General features: G+C 43.3%; 1 protein-coding gene across 1 annotated transcript in view; it reads left to right on the top strand.

Annotated features, from left to right (window-relative positions):
- EHD1 (EH domain containing 1) overlaps positions 1-21,608 on the top strand; it is a 59,260-nt gene extending 37,652 nt beyond the window's left edge. The window contains exons 3-5 of the mRNA XM_082270767.1: positions 14,205-14,617; positions 18,588-18,752; positions 20,818-21,608. Coding sequence (XP_082126893.1) covers positions 14,205-14,617; positions 18,588-18,752; positions 20,818-21,342 — 1,103 coding nt within the window. The 3' untranslated portion in view covers positions 21,343-21,608. The remainder of the gene's footprint in view (positions 1-14,204; positions 14,618-18,587; positions 18,753-20,817) is intronic.
- Positions 21,609-22,788: the final 1,180 nt, after the last annotated feature.

Here is a 22,788-nt window from a genome sequence, read left to right as displayed (position 1 = left end):
AGCACTTGCTAATATCCTAGTGCGATATATAAGTGGAATGTGTAAAATAAATTACTTTTAAGTTAATTATTTGTATATATAAATATAGATAAAAATCAATGTAATCAGAAACGCATAAGTGTCCATTCGCACTACTGCGACTTGTCAGCCTGACAAGTCGCGGTCCATGCAGTGCTACAGGACCCGTTCTAATAGGAGCAACACAAGTCGCTCCGACTTAGAAAAAGGGTCCTGTACTACTTCGGGGTGACCTCGGAGCAAGTTGCGCCGAAGTCGCGGTGCACGCAACTTCACAGGTCGCCCCCGAAGTTGTGCCGCTTCAGTGTGAATGCGGTCTAAATGGTAAAATAGTAAATAAATAACTTATAATAGTGGCAAATAATATAGTATGACAAATGGTGCAAATTATCGTGCAGAATAAAAGTCCAACAGGTAAAACAGTCTTTGCCAGGATCTAAATCAAAGTGCAGGTGCTTCGTGCTCAATATTCCAACAGTTTGTGACTTTGGTGGTGTGGGTTCCTTTTTCCAGTGACGTATGGTAAAAGTGGATCACTTACCAGAGGTAGTGGGTCTTATGTGCTGTTTAGCACTAAGACCAGACATGCTTGTGGGCCTTCCAGGCCAGTAGTAAAAGGCTCCCTGTGTCGCTCATAATGGGGGTGCAGACTAGATTCCTACTCACCTGGTTCCACTCCTCTGGGTTTAGGGGCCAGGGTTATGCAAAAAATAAATGCTCCAAATGGTGTAGAAGGTTTTAAAATTTTATTTCCCACATAGGGCAATCATTCAAAGAAAAACGGCTCCAAAGTTACAAAACCTCTGACATGCAGAGTGGCGAGCGGAGTATTCCGGCTTGCGTTCCACTGCGCGGTTGCATCTTGCCGTGTGTTCCAAGAACTGACGTGTTTCGTCACTTCCTGAGAGCGGCTTCCACACAGAGCAGAGATGGAGCTGTCATCTGCCTGCTCAGCAGGGATCGGCATATCGATCCCCCGCTGACCAGAGAACGGACTGCACCGTGTGAATGGACCCTAAAGCTGGATACACACTATACAACTTTTGTTGATCGATTTCCATTAGATTTACCTTCAACTATATAGTGCAAGGGCCTGCCTGATTGCATACAAATTGAAAGTGTTTAGGTTTGACCTCATATTATATGGTTTTGGTAAGTCTGAAAGAAAAAATCTAAAGAAAATTGTATAGTGTGTATGGCCCATTACTCTATGCAAAATTAAAACTTGAACTTTGTTTATTTTAAATTCTTTAAATGTAAATAAAATAAACATTTGTAAATTTGAAAGGATCAGTGGGGAGGGACAGTAGGTAAGGGAACATGTAGGGGGTGAAGCATTAAAGCGATATTAAACCCAACAATAAAATGTCTCATCTGAAAGTTAACACAAATCGAGGAGCCCTGTCAAAAGGGCCTCCACACCCACTAGTGCTGAATGTTCTTCCATGTCTGAACATAGCCCTAAGGTCATACAGATGTCAACAATTCGAAAGAAAAGCACTGCGTATGGGCATTCCTTCTCTTCACCATGTTGTCATTGCTGTAAGTGGTGGTGCAGGCACTGACGCAGCGTCTCTTCATCCCAGAATAGATCAGATTACTGACCTGTTGACAACATGAGCATTTTCAAAAGAAAACATTTTTTACTTCTGAGTAATATTTCAGCTTTTTTTCTTTTTATTTTTTGGAAAAAGTTTAGAATTTCTGTCTGCTTCTAGCTTTCATTTTCAGAGCGAAACTGAACAAGCTGAAGATGGAAGGTGATTGCTTGTCATGTACTGCGGCTCCACATTCTGGCTACGCCAGCCTCCATTGTATGTCTCTTCAATGAGAAACCTGGCAGTTTGCACTTTTAACCACTTCTGTACCGGATGGATTTGCCCCCTTAATGACCAGGCCCTATTTCGCTATTCAGCACTGCGTTACTTTAATGGACAATTGCGCTGTCGTGCGACGCTGTACCCAAACAAAATGTATGTCCTTTTTTCCCCACAAATAGAGCTTTCCTTTGGTGGTATTTGATCACCTGTGCGATATTAATTTTTTTTTTTGCGTTCTAAACAAAAAAAAAAGAGCAACAATTTTGAAAAGAAAACAAACAATATTTCTCTTAAGCTCATTGACAGACGTAGTCCTCCTTGATTAATATCAACTCGGGTTATACTGCCCTCTACAGGAGTAGGACTAGACAGGAAAGCAAACGTTCTGGCCACACCCTAGGGGCAGTCCCAGAGGGTATATCCTCTCACTTCCTGCTACAGCAAATCAGTTTTTTTCTGTCTAGTTAGGAGTAAGAACCTAGATTCCTTGCTAGGATCTTCGGTCCTGGCAAGATTTTTTTTTTAGAAATACTTTTTTAGACAGCTTTTTTTCTCCAGTGTTCCTGTGAGATCTTCAAGCAAGTACGCTGAAACTGGGCGACGGGCTGGATGTTGAGATCCAGTGGTCACCCCAGTTCAGCCTACGAGCGCGTGCAGGCCATAGCTCTGCGCTGGGTCAGCCGCGACATAGTCCCACTGGACGGGGACTGACCCTGCGAGTTAAACGTCTCGCCTGGACGCCAATGACCAACAGAGTCACGGCGTCCGTATTGGTCGACAGCCCCCCCCCCCCACCCCGGTGGAGAGGGGTTCTGTCAGGAGTTGGCGCCCGCCTGGTTCCGGTATGGTGAGTAGAATGTTCCCCCTCTCCCCCTGTCGGGTTTGTTGGTGGACGTGGGCCCCTCTCTGGGATGGTCGGACACTCGGTTTTCTGGGTCTCCCCTCTATCCTATAAACAGGTCACAGATCCCCCAATTTGAGTGTGATTTTTGTGAATAGAAACCAGGAGGCTTGGTTTGGGAGCTGACTATCTAAAAGTCACTATATGACTGTAAGGGTGACTGAAGTCAGTGGCAGACTACTAAGAGGCATTACTATTGAGGTATAGAGGTATCCTACCTGTCTAGTGTGTACACAGGCCGATGCCTATGCCTGAGTTACTGAAGCCACAGATCGCCATCCCTCCAGAAAGCCGGTCACTTCCACAGGCCACACAGCCTCCCGCAGGCCGAGGCCACCTCCCGCAGGCCGAGGCACTTCCGCAGGCCGCACAGGCCGAATGCACACATCCCGCAGGCCGCTGCTAGCTTGCAAGCCGCCGCTATCCTACACAGGCCGCCGCCATTTTCCTGCAGATCGCACGAGGCCGCCATATTGGCGTAGCCTCGTGTCTCCAGCATGGGGGCGGCCATGTTTGAGGTGACCAAACACCTCGTGGAGTAATTGGGAGGCGCCTGAAGGAGTGTAAAGGGGCGGAGCCGCCTCCTTGGCCCAGGGAAAGCAAGCCAAAGACTTCCTGTCTGTAACAGACAGTGCTGGAAGCAGTTTGATAAGAAACTTCTGTGCATCAGGTGAGCTTTGGGGTCTCTTTCTCTTTCTGAGGGGTCCAAGCAGGTAGACTGAGGGGCGCTACTGCGCTGGGGGACTAAGTTAAAAAAAAAAAAAATGTTTTTTTCTTGCAATTAATTTTTTTGTGTTTGCTGGCAAGTGTCTTGTTACATGAACCCTGCCACTCATGTATCCCCACCTGATCCCCTCGGGGTGGCCGCAGGACCCTCCAGTACCCCACTTGATGATGCATTATCAGCAGCTTTGGAGTCTTTTGTATCCCGGGTGGAGGTAGCCTGTCAGGGACGGGGGTCAAGAAGAGCGACCCCCGCCTACCCCTATGTCATCTGATACTTCAGATACGGATTCTGAGCTTGTCATTGCCGGGAAACCTTAAATCTTGAGGTTACACCGGCAGAGGTAGCTGAGACTCATATTCCTTTTTTGGTACTAGCAAGCCTACCAAAATGGTGAAGGGTTTCCCTTGCCCAAATGGGGTCTTCCATAAACGAGCCCCTGCTATTTCCAAACGCATTGCTAGGCGCTATCATTTTGAGGAATCCCTCATTACAAAGATGGACGGTACCACCAATAGTGGACTCACCGATTTCCAGACTAAATAAAGCCACTGTTATCTCGTTGGATTGACAGAATGGGCCCCACCCATCTTTAGGGTGGGGGGACGTCTTCACCGGTTTCCGGATCCAGGGCTTTCCAGAATCCCGGATAAAGGGGTTCGCAAGGTCATATGGTCGGGATACAAGATCGAGTTTCGATCACTTCCACCGGTGCGATTCTTCCCTTCCAATATTCGACATCCCCGGGTCGCTTAAAAAGCTTTGTGGGGAACAGCTTGATGCAACAAGCAGTGGTAGTTCCCATTCCTTGGAGGAGTTCTAGTCGAACCTGTTCACAATGCCCAGGAAAAAGGGCTAGGTGCGTCCAATTCTGGTCTTGAAGAGATGGGAGTCCATCCATACAGTGGTGGCCTCCCTGCATCAGGGGGATTTCCTGGCGTCCATAGACATTTAGGATGCCTATCTTCATATCCCCATCTTCGCAGGACATCAGCGTTTTCTTTGCTTTTCCCAAAGATCATCCCTGGTTCCCACCAGGAGACTGAACTATCTGGGCCTAATTTTGGATACATCCTTGGCAAGAGTGTTTCTCCAGGCGGAGAAACTCCAGAAGATTCAGTCAATGATTCGGATGTTGCTGTCCGTCAACTGGCTGGGATTGATGGTCGCCTCCTTAGAGGCAGTACCGTTTGCCCAGTCTCATACCCGAATTCTCCAAAGAGGAGATTCTTCTCATATGGAATCGGAATCCCGATTCCCTGGACAATCGGATCTGATTGAGCGAGCAGACCAGGATAGCTCTGGTCTGGTGGCTTCGGTCTCCGATGCTCAGCCAGGGGAAGTCATTTCTTCTGATAAATTCCAGGTTACCGATAAAGGTGTTGGAACTGAGAGCGATCAGACTTTGTCTGATTTACTGGACCGAGCAGCTCCAGGGAAGTCCGGTTCGGATCCAATCGGACTATGCCACGGTCATGACTTATGTCAATCACCAAGGGGCACCAAGAGTGCCCTGGCGGCCATAGAAATGGCCAACATTCTTTATTGGGGGAACAGTTGTTCCAATTCTCTCCGCGATATTTATCACGGGGGTGGACAGGCAGATTATTTCAGCCGTCAGATTCTGGATCAAGAGGAATAGTCTCTTCATCCAGAGGTATTTCACCAGCTGTCCCTTCATTGGGGCACCCCGGATATGGATCTGTTGGCAGGTTGGCTCAACAGGGCTCGCGCCCGCGATCCTCTAGCGGACGCAGCAGATGCGCTGAGCGCCCCGTAGGGGCAGTATCAGCTACTGTATGTCTTCCCCCCCCCCCCCCTCTCAAGTTACTGCTGAGATTTCTCCGCAGGATAGAGGTGGAGGGAACTCCCAGTTATCCTGGTAATTCCGGGCTGGCCTCGTCAAGCCGGGTACGCCGACTTGGGCAGGCTAGTCGCAGACGCTCCTTGGAGACTTCTTCTCAGGGAGGATCTGCGGTCTCAAGGACTGATCTTCCATTGTGCTTTACAGTCGCTGGTTTTAATGGCCTGCCCATTGAGACCCAGGTACTGAAGGACAGGGGATTGTCAACTTCAGTTATTCCTACTCTAATTAAAGCAAGGAAAGCGACTTCTAGCAAAGTCTATTATCGCACATGGAAGACTTATATTGCGTGGTGTGAATCGTTGGGATTTCCCCCACGTACCTATTTGGTGACCCGAATTTTGGCTTTTCTGCAAAAGGGGGTTGAGCAGAAACTATCCTTGAGCACTATCAAGGGTCAGGTTTTCAGCGTTAGCAATCTTCTTTCAGAAGCCGCTGGCTACTCATTCCTTGGTGCGGAATTTCATCCAGGGGGTGCGGCACTTGGCTCCGCCAGTGTGCGCGCGCCCTTACCGCCCTGGGATCTTAATTTAGTTTTGTCGGTTCTGCAGAAACCTCCCTTTTAAATATCAGGGAGATACCCTTGCTTACATTATCCCAGAAGGTGGCCTTCTTGGTGGCTATCACTTCTGCACGCAGGGTGTCAGAACTGGCTGCATTATCATGCCATTCCCCATATCTTGTGGTTCATAGGGATAAGGTAGTTCTTCATCCGAAGCCATCCTTTCTTCCTAAGGTGGTTTCAGACTTTCATCTGAATGAAGATATTGTGCTACCTTCCTTGTGTCCTCAGCCCAATCATCCTCGGAAATATGCGTTGCATTCCTTGGATGTGGTTCGGGCAATCAGGGTATACCTGAAGGCTACGGAATCGTTCCGTAAGACGGATTCACTTTTTGTGATCACGGATGGCCCCAGAAAGGGGTTGCCTGCATCTGCCGCGACTATCTCCAAATGGATCAGACAGACGGTGGTACAGGCTTATTCGATTAGGGGTCGGAATCCTCCGTTCCCTCCGCACTCCAGCGCTCAGTACTTCCTGGGCCTACCGCCATCGGGCGTCAGTGGTCCAGGTGTGCAAGGCGGCTACCTGGTCGTCGGTTCATACCTTTACAAAATTTTATAAAGTTGATGTGATGGCATCGGCAGATGCCTCATTTGGCCGCAAGGTTTTGCAGGCCGCAATTTGAGGAGACCGGTGGTCTACCTCGAGGGTTTTTTTCCGTTGGAATTTCAGTTGAGTCTCATCGTGTGATTGATGAGCCTTTAAAACTTCTAGTTGGCACCGGTTGGGCCTTCTAGATTGGATTTTGATTTCCATTATCCCACCCCTCATTTGTGGCACTGCTTTGGGACGACCCGAGTTGATATTAATCAAGGAGGACTACGTCTGTCAATGAGCGACAGAGAAAAATGGATTTTTGTAAAATCTTACCGTAAAATCCTTTTCTCTTAAGCTCATTGACAGACGTAGTACCCTCCCCTCTGTTTTTGAGTTGGGTTGGGTTAAATTCTCTAAACACTGCTTTGTGACATAACTGATTTGCTGTAGCAGGAAGTGAGAGGATATACCCTCTGGGACTGCCCCTAGGGTGTGGCCAGAACGTTTTCTTTCCTGTCTAGTCCTACTCCTGTAGAGGGCAGTATAACCCGAGTTGATATTAATCAAGGAGGACTACGTCTGTCAATGAGCTTAAGAGAAAAGGATTTTACGGTAAGATTTTACAAAAATCCATTTTTTTCACTTTCTGCTATATAACATTCCAAAAAAAAAAAAATTTTAAAATCTAAATTTTTTTAACATTTTAGGTCAATATGTTTTCTGCTACATATTTTTGGAAAGAAAAATCGTATTTTGATTGGTTTGCGCAAAAGTTATCGCGTCTATTAACTACAGGAAAGATTTATGTCTTCTTTTTTTGTCCGGGATTGTGACATTGCGGCGGACAAATCAGACCCCTAACTGACATTTTTTACACTTTTGGGGGTACCAGTGACATTACTACAGTAATCAGTGCTAAAAAATATTTACTGTATCAAACTCAAAACACAGCGCAAAAAAAAAAAAATTAAAATAAATATAAAGGTGTTTGAAGTAAAATAATATATGTGTATATATACTTTCACCAAATATATATCAATTAGAACAGTGACTAATAAGCAATGATGTGCAACACGTGTGCAAACCAAAAAATGTGTACCATAACAATTGAAATCAGTGAATCCAGTGTAACAAATAATAAATTATTAAATTAGTGACCAAACTGTGTCATAAAATACGAAATAAGTTAAAAAGGCAAATGTCCAGTGACACGATGTCCAAAAAGCCCAAAATTGAAGAAACATCAAAAGTGTCCAGTGAAAACATAAACGGCATGCTCTGTGCTTTCTTCAGAAAAGGTTTTTATTCCGTGGAAAAACAGTGGACGTGCACCCCCAATAGATAACACAATTACCAGACTATATGGACCCCTTAGCTGTATAGCATGTGGGTTTTTCAGATTTTTACGCCTGGTAGTGATAAGACGCTTATATCCTGGTACGGTGTGGACACTTGTATATTCTCCCTCAGTGGTAGGTGGACTTTATTGCGGTTATAGGTGTCCCCAGTGGACATCAATCGGGCAGATAAAAGAAAAAAATCTCCATAGTGTAATCCTGTATATGGCTTTCATTATAAATGAAGAGGAACACTTGCATAATATAAAGTACATTCGCTCGTAGTATAGGGTGGCGTGGAGGCGTCCGGGTCTCGTGGGAACGTTAAAGGGTGCGCACTTCCTTGTTTGCTTTCCAACCCGATCTTGGAAGTGACGTATTGGAAGATGCCATCAGCCGGAAATTGAGTTGACATGTTTCGCCCCTCCCAGTGGGCGTTATCAGACATATATATGTCACTTCTTTCTGGGCAGAGAGAGACCGAACATCCAAAGAACAGCAGCTTTTCTGTGCTGAACGGCATTTGGAAGTTGCTGTATTCTGTATAGTGGAGAAGAACACAGGGTGAAGGACATGGGACTTCTCTACTGAACAGCATTCTGCAGTTGCTATTTTATGTGGAGTGGAGAATAGCATATAGGGGTTGAACACCAAAAAGATTCAGTCAAGCAAATATGTACTGCAAGTAGAAAAGTCTGATGCATTCCCCAAACCGGTCGGTGTCCTTCAGGGCAACATCCAGGACCAGATTGTTCAGCAGTGGTGGGAGGGGAGGCAGTGAATTGGATGGGATTACTTTATTGACCATGCCCAAGTAACGCCCAGCCAGGAAACAAACATTCTGGGACATGTAGTTTCCTGGGGCGGAGGAGGGAGAAGGGGAAATTACATGTAGCATTAAATTCTGCCTGCCCACCTACAATGGGGAGATAACAGACATCACAGGTACCTATACATCTGGATTTTCTCAGACTTTGGAACTTGAATGAATACAAAAGGTTCACATTTAGTATTAAGATAAGCTGGCCACAGATAGATAGAAATCAGCCACTTTAGCAGGGACCAAATTTTGATTGTGCAGCTGTCCCTATTTGATACTCTATTGTTAGATCCACTTCTGCCAAACTGACAGGTTGCAATAATCCTTTTGCTCAGCACTGTCCTGCTGTCAGAATAGAGTGCTGAGGGGGAATTCCTCTATCCACCACACTGGTGTGGATGGAGGAATCGTTTTTTGTTTTGTTTAGCCTAACGGCTGAATGAAAAAAACTTTCTATCTCTACCCAGCTATAGGAATGGGTTTTTCTTCTTCAAATTTGAGCCGCTGTCTTCTGCATGTAAATTCTCCTCAGAGCTGCATGCAGGCCGCCCATAGAAGTGAATGCACAGGCAGCGGCTGCACACACGATCACATGTCAGATTTTGGGTCTCATTGGATCCATGCACCCCCTTCTGCCTGCATGTCAAAATTTGACGTGATTGTGTCCGTGCAGCTGCTGTGTGGTGTTCCACTTCTATGGGCTGCCTCTAGACAGGTCCAAGGTGGATGGAAGTACACACAGACAGAGGCTCAGGGTCTGAATGACTGTCTAAAATAATCCCTTATGTTTTCCATTAACAAAAATTGGGCGAGGCAGATAGTTTGTTTTTTTTTTTTTATAACACATGTCCTGCAGATTTTAATTATGCATAATTTAGAGCCTCAGTAGAATCATAAGACTACTACAGTGGGATCATAAGGATACGACTTGCAGTGAATTTGCTAGCAGGGTTTCTGTTTATAAATAGGGACTGTTTTTTGTTTGCAGCCTTTTAAGGGAAACTGAATTTGACCATCAACCTCTGGCACTCTTCTCATCCCATAGGATTACACAAGTTACATTTAAAAAGAAAAAAAAACTGCAGATAAGTTGAAGGAATGCTCTCCAATTGGAGAGACTGGGAAGGCCTCTTTCATTTAACATGCTTTTTTTCTGTTAATTTTGTCAAGGTTGAAAGTCCAAGTGTTCTTCTTTGGGTAAGAAGTGGGAAGTTCTGCAAATAATGTAAGCCTAAATTCATTGTGAAATGCATCTCAGGCCTACTTCTCGTGACAAATTGGTGCCACTTACCTGTGCAAATTCAGCAAACTGCAACATGGAAATGATTCAAACAAATCTAAAGATTGTAATGCAGGTTTCATGACATTGCTCTTTTTTTTTTTTTTTGCTATTTTTATTCAAGTGGAATTTTACCCATAACAGTTTGATAACAATGAATTCATGTACTTTAACAAAAGAACATACTGTACATTCCACATTTAATAATTATGATACCAAAATTAGTGTGTCCTATAAACTGCCTCCAGCATTGTTCCGGTTTCATCTTGGACGCTGCCATTTTCTTGAAGCCCAGAGCAGTCACTTTCTTACTGAGAACTTTCCCCCTCTCTTTGGACTCAAAAACGATATGTCACTTTCTTAAAATATGTACATTTCTGAACTAGTAGATTAAAGTTTGAGAGTAAGAATGAAAGAAGCTTTAGGTCTTTTTCCACAGGGTCGGGTAGCTGCGGCCGCAGGATTCCTGCTGCATGAATCAGTGGATTCTTTCTGCTGGAATAACTGGGTTATGTGATCAGCAGCTGTTCACATGTAGCCACACAGAAGAGTTAGCTGCAGTTAGGGACAGATGTCCAAGCCTGGACGTAGTTGACATCTCTCTGCTTTGCGTGCGGCTACATGCAAATAGCGGCCACTGTCAGACCGCCATTAGTTTATATGGGATAAGCAGCCACTGCTTATTGCATAACCCGGTCATTCCAGCAGCATGAATCAGCCGATTCTTGCTGCAGAAATCCAGCAGCCACAGGAGCCTCTAAGATTGCTGAAGCTCACAGGCTGCCCATAATAGAGAAAGGCAGGCCAAAGATGATAAACAGAAACCACTGCGCTAATCTAACCAAATTGCATATGTGAAGCAGCGACTTCAAGTGTGACTACCACCCCAAGGAACAATAATAAATAAATACAAGTCACGCTACCGCTAAAAGATGATGCAATTTTTTTTTTCCCCCATGGGTTGCAGGCAAGGAAGTCGCTTGATTCCCCCAACAGTCAGTGTTGATGAAGGAATCCCTCCCGCATGTAAAAATCCAACATGTTGGTTGTACCCACGATAGATCGACTTAAGTACAATCAGCCTGCCCATAGATGGTTTGAATCTCTAGATTCAACCCTTCTAAAGCTGGCTAAAGAGGAGATCAGGGAGATGAGACACCATCCTTGTAAGATTTAGCCCTGGTGCGATTTTGTCATGCGATTTGACGATTCAAAAAAAATGCTTGCAGTGGAACCAGTCAAATCATTGCGACTCAAGTCACAGAAACTTTATAAAAGGTTCTTGTAAACAGCAAATGGTCCCAAGCGCTTGTCTCTCTGGAAATCCACACTGTATACTGAATCGCATGCAGCTGTCAGAATTCAGTACAAAATAACCATCCAACACGCAACCAGTGGAGACAGTACTATCCGAATATGGGTGATGTAAATAAAGCCTCCAAATGGAAAAGAGCCATTGAAAAGTCTGAAAGTATTTATTGAACAAGCCGTGGTTCAACACTATTGTGAACCTGGGCTAACAATTTTGTCTCCCTGGCAGCAGAGTTTGCCTTGCTTTTCTCCCTCCCTAACCTACATTCCCTTTGCATAGTCTGTGTCATTCCTGTTGCTTTCTTCCCCCTTCAGCAGCTGTAAATCTAAGGCTCCATGCACACTATTGTTTTTTTAAAGCTCAAAATACGCTGGATGAAAAATGCTGATGGTATTTTTGTGCCAGCTTCTAGTAGCATTTTAGTAGCTTTTAGGAGCATTCGCATTTTTGCAGTATATGAAGGGGAAAAAAAGCTTTTAGGAGCATTCAGCGGTTTTTGTTTTTTTGCTGGAAAATTGCTCCAGGGAACTCTACAAAAACATTTTTTTTTTTTTTTTGCTTCTCGACGCTGAAGCTCAAAAAATGCTAATAGTCTAAGGTCGTGTGCATTGACACATAGAATCACACGATTTAGCTTCTAGGAGCAGAAAAAAAAAATGCTAACAGCTTCTCGGAGCATGGAGCCCTAATATTGTAATAGTGTCAGCTGTCAGTCTTTAGCCACAGTGCTGAAAATAGAGAGCAACTGAGCATGTGCAGAGCAGGGTGAGGCAGTGTATTACTGGATATTAAACAGTACAGGCCCCTATTTGTAATTTTTTACATAGCTATATCTGCAAAAAGGGGCCAACCTGAAGTGATCCAGCAGGACCTGATTTTTTTTTCCACTTTAATCATTGCAATTTCATATATTGAGTATTTTATACAATTACCCAAAATGAATAAAATAGGTCAATCTCCATCAGTAGCTAGAATTGTACTGGAAATAATTATTTCATATACAGAAAAGTTTTGGGAGTTGGCAGATTGCCCCGCCCCCGCTCACCCACTCCCAGCCACTCCGCAGTACACAGTGAAAAGTGAAAGTTGCATACCTAACGGAGTGGATCATCATTGACTTGGCTAAAGGCAACATCAGGAAAAGTGATCTTAGGTTTCAAAAATATCCACCCTTGAAATTTCACCCTCCTTTATGGATATATCGTGTCATCCCACGCTAGTCACTGTGTTAATAAGTTTCGCTGGTGCAGCCGGGATCACATATTCCTTTTTGTACATACTGGCTTTCTTTATGGTTACATAAGGATTTATACGTTTTGAACACTCTGATTTTTTAGAATATAGGCTGCTCATAGTCTAAAGCTGGCCATTTTCAACCAGCAGGTTGAACAGATTCCTCCATCCACAAAAAGAGGCTGAGATCCATCTATGGACGACTTTAAAAGGGTTGAAAACCTCAGACCATGGAATATGAACAGAACATATCCCTCTTTTTTATATGGTTTACAACCACTTTACTAGTTGATTAGTCACGTTTATTTATTTTACACAAACTTAAATAGTGTTGCGTGAAGACTATCCTAAAATAAAGCAATGCCATAAAATCTGTGAGTTCCTTGGCTATTTTTGCAAAAGATCTTATTTCGTGTTTGTTATAGTCATAGGGCAGTTTGAGGGTCATAATTTTTATATTCATATACCCTGTACCTGAAAGCATTGCTTTATATTACCTAGCATAATCATGTAATCCTCAATATTTGATTTCTTGGGAGGATAATTAATTTGTGTTTATAGAACAAGCATTTAAACCACACACAACAGAGGTGTTTGCCACCAATCAGATGCGACTAACTATTCAAACTTGCTTTCACCGCACAACCTGTGTTCATGCATTTCAAAACACCAATTAAAGTAGAACTAAAGACAAAACTTGCGAAGGTTTATAACTCGACAGGTTTTTTTTTCCCGGTCTGTTTCCCTTTGGATTCCTCTTCACTTCCTGTCCCATAGGCAAAACAGGGAGTGAAAGGAAATCCCTCCAAATGAGGGAATCCACAGGGTGTCACGAGAAGTGTCCCCAATTTTAGATTTCTCTTCCTTTCCTGTTTTGGTGAAAACCCAAAATTCTTTTGCTTTCCCTCTTGGTAATGTAATAGTGGTTATATCATCTAATAGTACCCAATTTTGGATTCGACTTCTTTTTTCAGCACATCCCACAGATGCTCAATTGAATAGAGATTTGGAGATTTTAGAGGCCAAGTCAGCACCTCACTTGTGTCTCTCAAACCATTCTAGAATTCATCAGACCAGGCCACCTTCTTTCATTGCTCGGTGGTCCAGTTCTGATGGTCACATGCCCATTGTAGATTCTTTTGGCTGTAGACACAGGTCAGTATGGGCACTCTGGCCAGTGTGCGGCTGCACAGCCCCATACACTAAATGTACTGTGTGTCCTGACACCTTTCTATCGGAACCAGCATTACCATTTTCAGCAATCCTGAGCTGCAGTAGCTCTTCTATTGGATCAGACTACACAAGCCAGACTTCGATATTCACATGCGTCAGTGAGCCTTGGCCGCCCATGACCCTGTTGTCAGTTAACCAGTTTCACCACACGTGCGGCAGTTTTGTTGCTCCATCCCAGTCATCTAGCCATTACAATCTGGCCCTTGACAAAGCTTCTCAAATCCTTGCGCGTGACCATTTTTTTTCCTGCTTTAAACATAAACTTCAGGGAGAATGTGTTCACTTGGTGCCCAATATATCCCACCCACTTTCGGATGCCATTGTCATGAGCTAATCAAGGTTATTCACTTTACCTGTCAGTGGTCCTAATGTTATGGCTGATGTGTGTGTGTGTGTATGTGTGTGTGTGTGTGTGTATGTATGTTTGTGTGTATATATATATGTATGTGTATATATATATGTGTGTGTGTGTGTATGTATATATATATGTGTATATATATATATATATATATATATATATCTCTTGCACGTAGCCTGAAAATCTCTTTTCTGTTCTTACAGGCTATGACTTTGCTGCAGTCCTGGAGTGGTTCGCAGAGCGTGTGGATCGAATCATTCTGCTCTTTGATGCCCACAAGCTGGATATATCGGATGAGTTTTCTGAAGTTATCAAAGCACTCAAAAACCATGAAGATAAAATCCGTGTTGTGCTTAACAAGGCAGATCAAATTGAAACCCAGCAGCTTATGAGAGTATATGGAGCCCTCATGTGGTCATTGGGCAAGATCATCAACACTCCAGAGGTGGTGCGTGTGTACATTGGTTCATTCTGGTCCCATCCACTGCTCATACCAGACAATCGTAAACTGTTTGAAGCAGAGGAACAAGACTTGTTCAAGGACATTCAGTCACTGCCAAGGAATGCTGCTCTTCGCAAGCTAAATGACCTAATTAAAAGAGCTAGGCTTGCCAAGGTGAGGAAAGGGTGTAACATCTTATATTTATGTAACAACTCCATAGTCCTTTTTATGTTTTTAGGTATATATTTAATGCTTGAGCAACAGTGAAGGTGTCTTCATAAGATGTGTTTTTTATTTAAAGATTAACTCCATTTTTGTTGAGAAAGAAAAAAAATATTCCCTTCTGGGTAATCCATATATGTTGCAAGCAATTTAACAAAGTTTCCTGCAGATTCCTACCTGCTTCTGCTTTGAAGAAAACTTTTGTTCCACTATGTATTTTTGATACTGGTACTGAATGGCAGTGACTAATATATTTTAATCATCTGGTGCACTTTCGGTGTTCAGATGAGAAAAGTTGTAGTGTCTGCATCCCTTTATTAGTCCTTAGGGAGTATCTCATGGAAAATTACATTTTTGTTGCAGAGGATGTCTAAAACCTTGGGCAGTCCCAGGAGGTATACTCCCTCTCTCTGCTATAGGATGTCAGTTTTATTCTGCCATGTCAGGAGTGAGGACCTAGTTCCTTGCTGGGATCTCTGGTTCTGGCCAAAGTTTTTTTTTTTTTTTTTTTCTAGTTATCTTTTTTTTTTTCTCCGGATTTTTTTCCTGTGAGATCTACAAGCAACTAAACCTGATCTGGGCGATGGGATGGATATATAGATCCAGTGGTCACCCCAGCCAGCCAGCGAGTGTGCGCAGACCCCATCTCTGCGCTAGGTCGGGCGCGACATAGTCCCACTGGATGGGGACTGCCCCTGCGAGTTAAACGTCTCGCTAGGTCGCATACGACCAGGTCTAGGCCCGAGCCTCAGCTCGGATCTTGGCTTTCCTTCAACGGGGAGTTGATCAAAAGTTGGCCTTGAGTACTATCAAGGGTCAGGTTTCGGCCTTGGCAATTTACTTCCAAAGGCCATTAGCCACCCATTCCCTGGTGCGTAACTTTATCCAGGGGGTGCGACACTTGGCACCACCGGTGCGACATTTGTTTCCACCTTGGGACCCTAATTTGGTGCTGTCGGTTCGCCAGAAACCTCCATTTGAAAATATTCGGGAGATTTCCCTGCTTACCTTAGCCCAGAAGGTGGCCGCCTTGGTGGCTATTACTTCTGGGTGCAGGGTGTCCTAACTGGTGGCGTTGTCCTGTCGTTCTCTCTATCTGGTGGTTCACAGGGATTAAGTGGTGCTTCGTCCGGATGCGTCCTTCCTTCCGAAGGTGGTTTCCAGTTTCCACTTAAATGAGGACATTGTGCTACCCTCCTTGTGTCCTAAGCCTAAACATCCTAAGGAATTTGCACTGCACACTTTGGATGTGGTTGGGGCAATCAGGGTGTACTTGGCGACTACTGAGTCATTTCGAAGTCAGATTCGCTCTTTGTACTCATGGATGGACCAAACAAAGGGCTGCCTGCGTCTGCTGCAACGATTTCCAGATGGATCAGACAGACGGTTGTGCAGGCTTATTCAATTAAGGGTCAGGTTCCTCCTTTCCCTGTTAAAGCGGAGTTCCGGCCTATTTAGCAAGTTTAGTGATTCCTGGAGTGCTCGTTATGCGGATCAACAGTTGGGCATTTTCAATTTTTTCAGGGGTCCCTTACCTTTTTTTCAGGGCATTTTTGATTGTACTTCCTCCTCCCCCCCCCCCCCCCCCCCTCTGTGGCCACGGCCACTGACATCACTTCTGTCTTTGCATTGCATCCTGGGAGTGGTTTGTCATCACTCCCAGGAGGCTGGAATCGGGAAGAACTCCCAGAACACTCCCTGGGGAATCAGGAAGAAGGACACAGCAGATTACCCTGCACCTTCAGATCCCCACGACTGAGACAGCATTTTTAAAAGTAAGATTTTTGACTAAAATCCAATACTGTACACCTTGTAAGTATGAGAATAGCAGTTCTGTAAAGGCGATGGATTCGTATTATAGGGGTATTTTTAGTTAAAAAAGGTATTTGAGGCCGGAACTCCGCTTTAAGGCGTATTCTACTCAAGCGCTTAGTGCTTTTTCCCAAGTGCCTTTCGCCATCAGGCATCTGTGGTTCAGGTTTGCAAGGCGGCTACCTGGTCGTCTGTTCATACCTTCACAAAGTTTTCTAAGGTGGCTGTGCTGGCATCTGCAGATGCCTTCTTTGGCCGCAAAGTTTTGCAGGCTGCCGTTTAAGGGTATTTTAGTCTCCCTTGAGGGTGTTTAATGTTTTTTTTTTTTTCCGGTGGGTCTCATCTTGTTGTTCTGCTGAGTCCTATGTTGCCTGGTTGGCTGTGGTTTAGCCTTGGGGAATTTTCTGCTGTTCCCACCCCTCATGTTTTATGACACTGCTTTGGGACGTCCCTACTGTCATGAGGAACAGAGACTGCTTCTGTCAATGAACGATAGAGAAAATTGGATTTTTGTCTTACCATAAAATCCTTTTCTGAGGTTCATTGACAGACGCAGTACCCGTCCCTCTGTTTTGAGTTGGGTTGGTATTTTTCTCTGACACTGCGTTGTTACAAAACTGACATCCTATAGCCGAGAGAGGGAGTATACCTCCTGGGACTGCCCATAGGCATAGTCAGAACTTTTTTTTTCTGCCTAGTGTCCTACTCCTGTAGGGGGCAGTATAACCCTACTGTTATGAAGAACAGAGACTGTGTCCGTCAATGAGCTTCAGAGAAAATAATTTTACGGTAAGACAAAAATCCAATTTTATTTGCTGCATTTTTGCACAAAGATGGAGGTTACCCTATAAATATTAAAGTATATTAACACTCTTACAGTCAAATTATAGGAAACCGCACGGTGTTCCTAGTTAGACACCATACCTAATGATTTAAAAAAATTATAATAAGCTTTCTAGGTGTGTATGGAGCAAGCCTTTTGCATACGGCAAGCTACTCTGAACAATTTCAGATCAGAGGAATCCTGATCTGTCTCCACTGACAGAGGGACACTTGGGCAGGCCATACAGGATTCATTTTCTTTCGATCAACCGGGTTGAATGACTCACGGGGGGAAGGGGAGGAACCAGGACCACGGGCAGGGAAACCGAGAAAGGGATTTTCGGGGCTTCTCTGTGCAAAACAAGTCTTACCTACTGTATATACTCTAGTATAAGCCGACCCGAGTATAAGCCGATGCCCCTACTTTTACCACAAAAAGATGGGAAAAATGATTGACTCGAGTATAAGCCTAGGGTGAGAATGCAGGGCGGCGGGCATGGTACAGGAGAATGCAGGGTGACTGGCATGGTACAGGAGAATGCAGGGTGACTGGCATGGTGCAGGAGAATGCAGGGTACTGGCATGGTACAGGAGAATGCAGGGTACTGGCATGGTACAGGAGAATGCAGGGTACTGGCATGGTACAGGAGAATGCAGGGTACTGGCATGGTACAGGAGAATGCAGGGTACTGGCATGGTACAGGAGAATGCAGGGTACTTGCATGGTACAGGAGAATGCAGGGTACTGGCATGGTACAGGAGAATGCAGGGTGACTGGCATGGTACAAGAGGATCCGGGGTTGTGGGCATACTACAGGAGATGCAGTGCTGTGGGCATGGTACAGGTTGACCATGCCCGCAGCACTGCATCCCTTGTAGTATGCCCGCAGCCCTGCATAATGGCAGGTAGTGCAGCTGTTTCACTTACCTGTTCCAGAGGCGTCTTCATTTTAAAAATGGCGCCGACACGTCATTGCGCACGCGCCGCCGCTGCTCTTATACTTTCGGCTATTCCCGGCCTCTCCCGAGCGGCGGCGCATCCGCGGTGACATGTATGCGCCAGGCGGCGCCATTTTTAAAGCTTAAGCACGTCGGAGCGGCCAGGGACTTTTTTTTTTTTTTTTTCTTGACTCGAGTATAAGCCGAGGGGGACATTTTCAGCACAAAAAAATGTGCTGAAAAACTCGGCTTATACTCAAGTATATACGGTATATGACATGTTTGTTTTAATTTGAAAAAAATATCTATAGCATTTACAATCATTGAATTGTTAATTTGCCTATTTCAGGTTCATGCCTATATTATCAGTGCATTAAAAAAAGAAATGCCAAATGTATTTGGGAAAGAAAACAAAAAGAAGGAGCTAATTAACAACCTGGCTGAAATCTACTTGAAACTTGAAAAGGAACATCAGATCTCTCCCGGAGATTTTCCAAATCTTAAGAAAATGCAGGTGAGAACTGAGATCAAAATCAAAAATAGATCACTGAATGAAATCCTCAGTCATGTAGGTCAAGCACTTCCTTATCTGTAATTATGAGATTCTCTACAGATGTTTACACTTCATATGTTTCAGAAATTAGTTTGCATTCTGATTACAACCTTTTAAATGATTAGCAGTTTACTGCACTAAGAGTTTCAGTACAGGTGGTTGATGGGTCTGACAAAGAATTCAGTTAAACAGTTATATGTATTATAATACAGTACATTACCTTAAAGCAAACATTTAATCTGCTTATAGTTTGGGTCTCTGTGCTTCTCTTTGCACTGCACTGTGTACAAAAGCACAGTTTTTTTAATAGAGATCACCAACAGCTGTGTAGTGAATATTAGCAGCAGGCTGAAAAAGAGGTTTACAGTCCATATTTCCCTTTTACCATTATGTAGATCATGTGAATTAGAATGATCGAAAATGACTTCCCACTGTCATGTGATATGCAGACTGGCTTTTAAATTCTGCTTTTTGACCCATTTATTAGAGCAGTATTGTATTACCTTTCCCCACTCCTCAGTGATCTTTGCTAGGAGGTGCTTGTTCTTGACAATCTCAATTTTTTTATTCTTAATATGAATTGGTGGGGTTTTGTGTTTTTTTTTTTTTTTGTTTTTTTTTTACCTCATAAAAAATATAATTTGGATTAACATTTGTTTACTATGACACTATTATTCACACACAGAATAGATTTAAAGTGGTATTAAACCTCAAAATACAAATCTGACAGGCAGCGTTTGTGGTAGAAGACTCCATGGGTCTCTTTTGCAATAAATACTCCTGCTTGTCAATGGTAATGTACATTGAGCTGCACATGCGCACAGCTCAGAGTACGTTACTGCATCCACCTAATGCATACACCGAAAAAAGGAAAGGTATTCCAGAATGGGAGTAAAGCTCCCTCTAGTGCAGGCATGTCCAACCTGCGGCCCGGGGGCCGCATGGGGCCCAGAGCCCCAGGCAATGTGGCCCACTGCCCCCTGACAATTATTATTTTTTTTTTATGGGGAAGAAGGAATTCGGGTCGGGGGCAGGGCCACAGCGGCTTCCAACTAACTGTAGGCAGAGGCTGCCTCGGAAGGGATCATCCTCTAGTTGTGTTAAATTAGTGCTGGGGGGGGCGGAAGCGCGGGAAGGGCGCGGCGGCGTTTTATTACTTGTATACCTTAACTATAGTATATATTTTATATGCGGCCCGAGAAAATTTCTCTACACTCAATGTGGCCCAGAAAAGCCAAAAGGTTGGACACCCATGCTCTAGTGCAACCAAGTGGTTATTCAGGCAGATACTTAGACCTAACGGTTTATAAAACATGTATTTATTCAAAGTGCAAAGAGAAAAATCTTACATTACATTAGCCATACTGTGCTACAAAAACTTTTCCCCACACAAATTAAAATGTCACCCTTTGGGTGGGGAACTCCCATTCTGGAATACAACCTTTCCTTTTTCTGAAGGTGGAAGTACCCTTACTGATGGCGCAGCACTGGATGTCTTCTTTTAAAGGGTAATGGGCCATACACACTATAAGATTTTCTGAAGACTTTTTCCTTTAGACTTACCAAAACCATATAATATGAGGTCAAACCTAAACACTTTCAATTTGTATGCAATCTGGCAGGCCCTTGCACTGCATAGAAAAGGTAAATCTGAAGGAAATCTAACCACAAAAGTTGGATAGTGTGTATCTAGCTTAAGTCTGTCATAATATGCTAGTATACAATGAATACTAGCACACTATGGCATTAAACTGCAGGGGGTCTGTATAACAAAACATGTTTAATACTGCTTTATGAATAAATTGAGTTAATAGTATAGATATTATTCTATCAGAAAATGGTAGGAGAAAAAAATGGAAACATTTTTGTGACCGCAAAAAGGGTAAGAGAAAGGTCCCTATATGTACTATTGGGTACAAATTTAAAATCTGGTAAAACTTTTATAAACTGTGTGCTTAATTGAAATAACATGGTCAACTTCCTTTTTAAATTGCAGAAAAAAAACTTGTGTGTTCTATTTTTTTAGGAAGTTCTAATGACACAGGATTTCACCAAGTTCCAGGCCTTAAAGCCAAAATTGCTGGACACAGTAGATGACATGTTAGCCAATGACATTGCACGGCTTATGGTCATGGTTCGGCAGGAAGAATCCCAAATGACAAACCAAGTTGTTAAAGGTGGTGCATTTGAAGGAACCATGAATGGTCCATTTGGCCATGGCTATGGCGAGGGAGCTGGAGAAGGTATCGATGACCTTGAGTGGGTAGTAGCCAAAGATAAACCAACGTATGATGAAATCTTCTACACTCTTTCACCTGTCAATGGAAAGATCACCGGAGCTAGTGCCAAGAAGGAAATGGTGAAGTCCAAACTCCCCAACACAGTGCTAGGTAAAATCTGGAAGTTGGCAGATGTGGACCATGATGGGCTTCTTGATGATGAAGAATTTGCCTTAGCAAATCACTTAATAAAAGTAAAGCTAGAAGGGCATGAATTACCAGCTGATCTACCTCCACATTTAGTTCCACCTTCAAAACGTAGAGGAGAATAAACACTGTGCTGCCTTTTACTTTCTCCTCACCTACAGAGTCTTCCACACGTGTCTTCTTGAACGCTTCCCTCACAAAGAACTCCAGCATTGGGAGGGGAAGTCTGGGACTTAAATTTAATCTAACACAGCTTTAATAAAATAAATTAAACAGGACTGGGTTTTGAAAAAAACTGAGTTATGTGTTAGTGGTAAAATTCAGTTGTTAGATTTGATGAGCAGCCTGTGAAATAGTTGGTTTAATTACACCTTCTCTCTTAGTTAGTTTGTGTTTTGAAGAAATGTCAACCATTTTATTATAGCACAAGCTATGCTTTGAGCCACTCTTCATGCCTAGATTTTGAACAAAAAAATCCTCTTGCATCAGAGGTGTCCTCCCTGCATGTTCTACAGCTTTCTGCAACTATTTTGTGAACCTCCATAACATAGTTGCATTGGTGAACAGTATCGCTTACTACCTCTCAGGATACTGAAACAAAAGCTACAAAGGATACATTTGAACTTGCCAAATGGACTCTACAGTCCTTGATAACCTGATTACTTGTATGTATTTAAAATGAAGGGTCAGGTAACGATAGTAAAAACCATCTGGGGGACTTCCTCATACTGCTATCCATGGCTCTGGCAGAGGAATTTCCCTTCCCGTAATGTCACAATGACAGTGGTTTCCTCAGACAGAAAGTGAGGGAAAATCTGCAACACAGATGGAAATAAAATGTTAAAGAGGTTCTACTCCTATACTTGCAAAAAGATTTTTTGTTTTACAGATTTTTCCTCAATTCCTCTTGGATCAAACAATTGGCAATGGGATAGTAAGTGAAAGAAATCTCTCTAATGGAGCCCCAGATAGCATTAGAAGCCTGACCGGTTCTGATCCATTCTCACCAAAAAATCAGTTTTGGTGGAAATAAACTTGAATCAAGGCCTCCTATTTTATTGTGGTTGTCTTGCCCAACAAAAATGTGCAGTTGCTAAGAAATTTAACACTTTGTATTTAATGCCAAGAAATGTCTTTATGCTAACAGTATCCTCCTTAAATTCTTCCCACCAGCTTGATTTGTGAGCTGTCTCTGGTAATGAACATATTAGCTTGGTGATTTCTGGTGTATCAATCCAGCTTCTTGTTTCTCATTCCACCGTTATGTCAGTATTAAACAGTGTTGAGCTAAGTTTTCCTACAGCGCTTCCAAAACAATTGAAGTGTAATAATCTGCTGTTCACTACAAGGGTACAAAATCATTTTTTTTCTTTTTTTTTTTTTTTTTTTTTTTTTTTATAGAATAATTGTGTTCATTTGTAAGAAAGCAGTTAATCTATATTTACAATGCACATCTAAACACCAATCGGTGCCTTTTCACCCATACTTAATTTTTTTTCATCACTTATATCTGTAATATACCGTAATTCTATTTTATTTTTTAACAAAAAGCTTTTATAAACTATTTCTTG

This window comes from Pelophylax lessonae (assembly GCF_965119305.1).
Source record: "Pelophylax lessonae genome assembly, chromosome: 10".
Taxonomy (NCBI): domain Eukaryota; kingdom Metazoa; phylum Chordata; class Amphibia; order Anura; family Ranidae; genus Pelophylax; species Pelophylax lessonae.
The sequence above is the reverse complement of the archived record's forward strand: the minus strand, read 5'-3'. Positions and strand labels throughout refer to the sequence as shown.